General features: G+C 41.4%; 1 protein-coding gene and 1 pseudogene across 1 annotated transcript; one reads left to right on the top strand and one right to left on the bottom strand.

The window, feature by feature from the left end:
- The first annotated feature begins 824 nt into the window (after nucleotides 1-824).
- OR11A1 (olfactory receptor family 11 subfamily A member 1) lies at nucleotides 825-1,768 on the top strand. Its single transcript, XM_024121757.1, is given in 4 exon segments — nucleotides 825-963; nucleotides 966-1,001; nucleotides 1,004-1,655; nucleotides 1,657-1,768. Coding segments are annotated over 4 exon segments (939 nt in total).
- Nucleotides 1,769-5,570: 3,802 nt separating this feature from the next.
- Nucleotides 5,571-6,498, bottom strand: LOC102989291 (olfactory receptor 1361-like; annotated as a pseudogene).
- Between the last annotated feature and the right edge of the window lie 880 nt (nucleotides 6,499-7,378).

A 7,378-nucleotide genomic window follows, 5' to 3' on the forward strand; every position in this document is an offset into this window, starting at 1 on the left:
ATTCGCCTTGCAACCATCAGTTGTTTGTGCCCTTCTGATCCCATACCTTGGTGCTTTTCCGTTCCCTACCCCCTCTCGTCGATTGTTGCTGCACTTTGAGGACCCGCCGCGGCTGGCGGCTGGCGGCAATAAGGGAGAGGGTAATCTAGAGACTATAAGTCTATAATTGTGCTAAGATAGTCATAAAGAGGTTGTGAAACTAATGGTGGAAGAGCGAAGAGGGAATAGATAAGACTTTCCCAAGCAACAACAGATAAAGTGCTTGAGGAATGAGAGACAGTATTAAGATAAAGATGACTACAATATAACAAGCTCGGGTATCAGGCAGAATTTTCAAACCACTCACAGTGGAGCTGGTTGTGGTCAGGGAAGATACAATAGTTTGTTTTTTGATCATGCTGATTTCAAGCTGATGATAGGACATGTAAAGCAGGCATTTGCAGGGCGTTACACTATTGCACATGCGGAAGGCTCTGTGCCTGGTTAGAGATTGGGAAGGTAGAATTTATTATATCATAAAAATGTTAGGTTGAACTAATAGGTTAAAGGGCTCTGAAGACTGGAAATTGTGAGTCTGGATAAATTCTCTTGAGTCTTGAAGAACGTACAATTAAGGAATGCAGGGAAGGATAGGAGTTGGAAAAGGAGTAAAAGCAACCAAAAAGGGAGACAGATGAGGACTTGTATAAACGACTCTTGTTTTGTAGACTCACTTTTGTCTTTTTCATTTTAGCTCTACTTATCTCAGGCTTGGTGTAGAAGATACAAAGATGCACTAGAATTTCTCCCTTAATTACTGCCGAGCAGAAATGTGGATGATCCTCATGGAAATTGTCTCCATAGAAAACCAAACGGTTACTGAATTTGTCCTTCTTGGTTTCTATGTCATAGCTGAACTGCATCTCCTTTTCTTTATTGTGTTCACTGTCCGCTATGCCTCCATCATGTTAGTGAACATGCTAATCATGTGGTGAGGGTTAGCTCTCAGAGGCTCCACACACCATGTATTTCTTCCTGGCTAATCTGTCTTTCCTGGAGATCCTCTATACTTCCACAGCAGTGCCAAAAATGTTGAAGGGCTTCTTGCAGGAAGCGGCCATCTCTGTGGCTGGTTGCTTGCTCCAGTTCTTTATCTTTGGTTCTCTGGCCACGGCTGAATGCTTCCTACTGACTGTCATGGCATATGATCGCTACCTGGCAATCTGCTACCCACTCCTGATGGGGCCCAGAAGGTATTTGGAGCTGGTGGTCATAGCGTGGCTCTCTGGCTTCATGGCAGATGGATTGGTTGTAGTCCTGATGGCCCAGTTGAGATTCTGTGGCCCCAACCACATTGACCACTTTTACTGTGACTTCATGCCTTTGAAGAGCCTGGCCTGCTCAGATCCCAGTGTAGCCCAGATGACAACATTCATTCTCTCTGTGATCTGCCTCACTGTTCCCTTTGGATGGATTCTGACATCTTATGCCTGGGTCGTGGTGGCTGTGCTGAGAGTTCCTGCTGGGGCCAGCAGGCGAAAGGCTTTCTCCACTTGCTCCTCCCACCTAGCTGTAGTATCCACATTCGATGGCACCCTCATGGTCTTGTACATTGCACCCTCTGCTGTCCACTCCCAGCTCCTCTCCGAGGTCTTTGCCCTGCTCTATAGGGCCCCTTCTCTTCAATCCTGTGATTTATACCCTGAGGAATAAGGAGGTTCATCAGGCACTACAGAGGCTTCTCTATGTTAAGCAAACTAAACAATTGATTGAAGGAGGACTGTGGTAAAGATTTTATTTGGACTTTGGGATGTCTTCTGGGGTTGGTTGGGTAGAAATAACTTTGTTCTGTTCTGACATTTCTCTCTGTGAAAAGTTTTATAGTTATCATACTCATGCTAAAAATGAGCATTGTAGAGCAATAATTTTGAAGTGCTAACTTAAACATTTTACTTTAATATTTTATTATTCATTTACTAAATAATCTATGAATATTTACTATAGGAAATAGATGTACAAAAATAGCAACACAAAACAAATCTAGAAATCTTGGTCACTTGTATGTATATGTATAAAGCAAGTTGAACCATGGAAGTTTGTTATCTAGTTTTCCATTGACTACTATGCCTTGAACCTCTTTTTATTTTGACAAATACGTACTTATTTATTCTTCTGAGCTTTTTAGTACAGCTAAACATGATTTGTTTAATCTTCTATTGTGCAAATTTTTAGTTGTATTCAATTCTTTCACCATGCAAATATAGTTCACATCTAGATTTTCCTACAATAAATTCTTAGGTGTTGAATTGCCAGGTTTAAAGACATGCATATTAAAAATATTTAAAGCTGAATGCATTGTAATTGTTTAATAATTTTATTGTCGAAAATTTCAAATATACACAAAAGTAGATAGAACATTATAATGAACCCCATACAAACATCATCTAGCTTCAATATCAGCATTTGCCAATCCTATTTCAACTGCCTGTAGCTCCTTTTCTTTTCTGAAAAATTTTAGAGCAAATTCCAGATGTTGTGTAAGTATTGTGTTGTGTAAGTCGTGTAAGTACTTGTTCTACGTGCAGGTACAATTGATCCTTGAACAGCATGGGTTTGAACTGCACAGTTCCACTTATATGCAGATTTTTTTCAGTAGTAAATACCACAGCAGCACAGGATTTGTGGTTGATTGAATCCAAGGATAGGGAACCTCATACAGAGGAACCACATATACGGAGGACCAACTCTAAGTTATAGGTGAATCTTCAACTTCTCAGTGGGTTGTTGCCCCTAACCCTCAGTGTTGTTCAAGGGTCAACTGTATTCATTATGCTCTCTGATTGATAAAGGCATTTAAAGAAAAAAACATGCCGACACTGACATTATGATACTTAATACACATTTCCTCAATGTCATCTAATACACAGACCATGTTCAACTTTCTCCAATTATCTTTAAATTCTTAAAATTAGGATGTAAACAAGATTCACACAATGTATCTTGTTATGTTTCTTAGTCCCTTATTTCACAGCAGTCCTTCTCCCCTCTTTTTTTCTTACCTTCAACCTACCGGAGAAATCTGGTTATCTCTAGAATGTTCCATAATCTAAATTAGACTTTCTGTTGACCTATGGTTTTGTTTGGCATCTACTCCTATATCTTGTATTTTATATAAACTTGTTTTGTGTCGGTCTCAGCCTATTGATGGTGTAGTGATGCCATCAGCTAGGAATGCCTGGGGCATTCACCTGCCCCCACCGACACATTTATTTCCCTGACCAGAGCCAGTGCTGGGGCTGGGATGACCACTGTGGTTCTTGTTATGGTTGCAGGATGCACCTCAGCAACAACCATCAGGGAACTTTGAAAAAACAAGGTTTATTACCCATAGGTCCTGGAGGTTACATAGCGTACCTGGGGCCACACAAAGAGATCTTATGTAGAGAGAGAGAGAGAGAGCATGGACCTGGGGCTCTGCCTTTATTGGGATCGAGGGTGGGGTGCCTAGGGTTGCATGGGTTCACTATTTATTGGTGAATATAAAACGCAAGAACAAGAATTAAAGAGTAAGAAGGGAAAAGCAGAGTCACTCAAGCAGTCAATTAATTGAGGTCACCCAGGGTTTTCTAAAAGGGGAACTTCATGGTTGGGATGGCCTGGCTCTTTATCTAGTTGTGTAGTTGACTATATGTTTATTTGAGATGAATGTGTTTGAAATAGATGCCCCGGCAATCAAAAGCTTAATGTCAGGCACTTACATCACAATTAAAAAAGGTAATTATCAGGCACCTACACTACAAAACTGATATTAAGATAGAAGCTTAATTGGATCTTGGTTAGCTTTTTAGCAGAATAACACAAAGTTGCTGTGATTTCTACTGCATCATATCATGAGGCACAAAATGTTTGGTTGTCCCATTTTTAAAGATGCCACCCATCACTGCCACCACTTTGTTTGACCATAAGTGGCATCCATCTGATCCATGTATCATTCAGTTCTCCATCAGTCTTTCACCTAATATTTTTAGCTTCCATTGATAAAAGTTGATAATTAATGCTCAAGTGATTTAATTCTTTGAACATATTTTGTTTCATGTTTTGAACTTATGTGTAGCTGTTGTACAATCTTTGTGGATTCCTACATCTGGGCCACATCAAGTTCAGTATTTATTGACTTCCTTTTCTTTCGAATATTGATAAGATTTTCCCATGTATTTGTATGACTAATAATTCCTTGTCTGAATACAGATCACTGTGGAAACATTGGATTCCGTCATCTTCTTCTTCAGAAGATTGGTTTTTGTTCTAGCAGACATTTCAAGTCACGGAGGATCATCTTGAACTTGAGTAGGTGCCGCGGACCAGCCGGAGAAAGAGGATCTCACCGCCCAGGGTCAGAAGGGAAGGGGTAAGGAACTGAAATAGCACCGACGAATGGGGTCAGAAGGACCAAAACAACTGATGGTTGCAAGGCAAATTTTATTGTACTACAGTTGCAGATTATATGGACTAGAAAAGGGAAGGTTGCCAGACGGTAGTTTACATTATCTAATGACTATCTTGGCTCAAGGTTAACTTCCCTGGGAGAAAACCCATAAACCCAGAATCATCAAAAATAACCTGCACGTGCAGGGGGGGAGACAGCTTTGCTAGTCTCATTTTACATTCTTTCTGATCTCTGGGCCCTGGTGATTTATCTCCCATGGAATGAAACAAGGAGGGGAACAAGTAGGGACAGTCCCTTCGAGCAGCAGCGGCATGCCTGGCATGTGCACAGCCTGCTCTCAAGGCTGACTGCTTCCCACAAGTAGGCTTGGTTTTATGCTTTGATAGTATGGATTTGTGGAAAGCCCAAGGTGTCACTCTCTTGTGTGACATGACTCAGCTTCCAAATTCTCTCTTCCTGGTGGGCACAGTCAGGGCTTTGGCTTTAGCCTGTGTTTGGCCAGGTCTAGAGTAGACCTTACTCAAAGATGTGGTTTTTACTCTTAATGCTTAGACTTTAAGAGTGGTAGATTGATAACAAGGATATTAATGAGGTGTTAACAGGCGTTCCCCGTTTAGCAGGGTCAGAACAGCACACTTTCCTGGTACTGCTCTTCCCCAAGCCCTGCTCCTCTTCTAGTGTTTATTTTATTTCAATTCTGTAGAAGCTTCTTTCTCAAAGGGTCTTTCCATTCACATGTACAACCTGGAAATCAGTCACAGCTACAACATCTGCCCCCAAATGTAATTTTTGGGTATCCTCTGCAGAGATCTCTCTTCTCTTATGCCTATCCTACAACTTTCAGTTGCTTCAGGTGCCCCAGGTTTCCCAAATTCTGATTTCTGCTTTCTTAGGTCAGTGGGATTGCCCATGTGTTGATTCACAACCTTGGGAATTCCCCAGGTGAAATTCAAAACTGGCCCCTATACATGGAGGCCAAGGAGAGACCTTGAACCTAGTTCTCCTGGTTTCTATTTCAGGAGTTTTCTTTCCAGGAGATTATGTAATGCTCTGTGAAAATCTTGATGTTAATTGATGCACTTTCTAAATGCGGTGGTGAAGTGGAGAGAGATTTTTCCCAAATGCTTGTTTATGGGGGTTATCCTTAATCCCAAGAACTCTCCATACCCAGAACCCTTTTCAGTGAACTCTTCACATCCTTATTTCTCAGACTATAAATAAAGGAGTTGAGAGTCAGAGTTACCAGGGTATACATGACAGCAGCAACCAGCTTCCCAGAGACGTGAGAAGTTCATGGGGACTTCCGGTAGGTGGCAAAGACTGTGCTGTAGAAGAGAATGACCATGGAGAAGTGGGAGCTGCATGTGGCCAGGGCTTTCTTTTTACCCTGTGCTGATGGGACCCTAGCTACAGCAAGGAAAATATGGACACAAGAACTTATGATGCAGAGGAGAGGGCTGATTCCTAAAAGTCCTGTCAGAACCATCAATAGTTCCTCATTGAGGTGGGTATCAGAGCAGGAAAGCCATAAGAGTGGGCTGAAATCACAAAGAATGTGGGGAATCTCTAAATTAGTATAGAATGACAGTCGGGTTAGCAACAAGGTTTGGATCAAAGAGTCTGAGTGGGCCACTCCCCATGACACACACCAGCAGTCCACATCTGCAAGGAGTCATTAGAAGTGGATAGTGTAGAGGATGGCAGATGGCAGCATAGCGGTCAATAGCAATGGCAGTCAAAAGCAGGTTGTCCATATCAGCAAAAAGTGCAAAGAAATATAATTGGGCCACCCACTCAGAAAAAGAGATCAATCCACTGCTGGTCCGCAAAGCCTCCAGCATTTTGGGGGCTGTTTTGGTAGTGAAGCAGAGGTCCACCAGGGAGAGCTGGCTAAGGAAGAAGTACATGGGGGTGTGGAGGTGGATGTCCGCACCAATAGTCAGCAGAAGTAGCAAGTAGCCTAAGAGATTCAGCAAGTAGAGGGCAAGGAAGAGACCAAAGAGGAGCTGTTGTTTGTCTGGGTCACTGGACAGCCCTGAGAGGACAAAGTCAGCATTCTTGCTACAGTTCATTCTGCCATCTTGATGTGCTACAAGAAAAGAGTCAGCATGAGAAGGATTCACTCACTGTTAGCTACAGGTAGATAGAACCTTGGATCCTGTCTATTGGCAATGGGTTTTCCATATACCACCAATATGAGGAATGGATAAAAAACTAAAATAGCAATGGGAAGGACAAGAGTTGGACCTCATAAAAGATGGTCAAAGTAAGAAGGCATAAAGGTAAGAGAATGAGAAACAACAGAGACTTCCAGGATTTATTAAAGTGTAAAGGAGTAAACTTTGTATGATTGATGGTTTAACTACTTGTTTGTGAATCTGTTTTCTTCATAGGACTACTAGTCTTTCAAAGCAGAAGCTGCATCTCAGTACTTAGCTTAGCGCTTGGCATATAGCAGGGGCCCAGTAAATGCTCCTACCCACCTACACAGTCACTATTCTAGTTCAGGATACTGTTGATTGACTGGAGAACAGTTATCCTCCTAACTGTTTTAACATGGATCTTGCCCCATCCAATACTTTCTCCATACTATAGTCAGTATTATCTTTTCAAAAAAAGAAAATCTCATCATGTCACTTCTTTGTTTAAAAATGGGTCTCCATATTTTGGAGAGTAATACCTTGACGGTTGCTTTGTTTGCAAATATTTTCTCCCATTCTGAGTGTTGTCTTTTTGTTTTGTTTGTGGTTTTCTTTGCTGTACAAAAGCTTTTAAGTTTAATTAGATCCCATTTGGTTTTTTGTTGGTTTGTTTTTATTTTCATTACTCTAGGAGGTGGATCAAAAAAGATCTTGCCGTGATTTATGTCAAAGAGTGTTCTGCCTATGTTTTCCTCTAAGAGTTTTATAGTATCTGACCTTACATTTAGGTCTTTAATCCAATTTGAGTATA

Source organism: Physeter macrocephalus, chromosome 18 (assembly GCF_002837175.3).
Source record: "Physeter macrocephalus isolate SW-GA chromosome 18, ASM283717v5, whole genome shotgun sequence".
Classification (NCBI taxonomy): Eukaryota; Metazoa; Chordata; class Mammalia; order Artiodactyla; family Physeteridae; genus Physeter; species Physeter macrocephalus.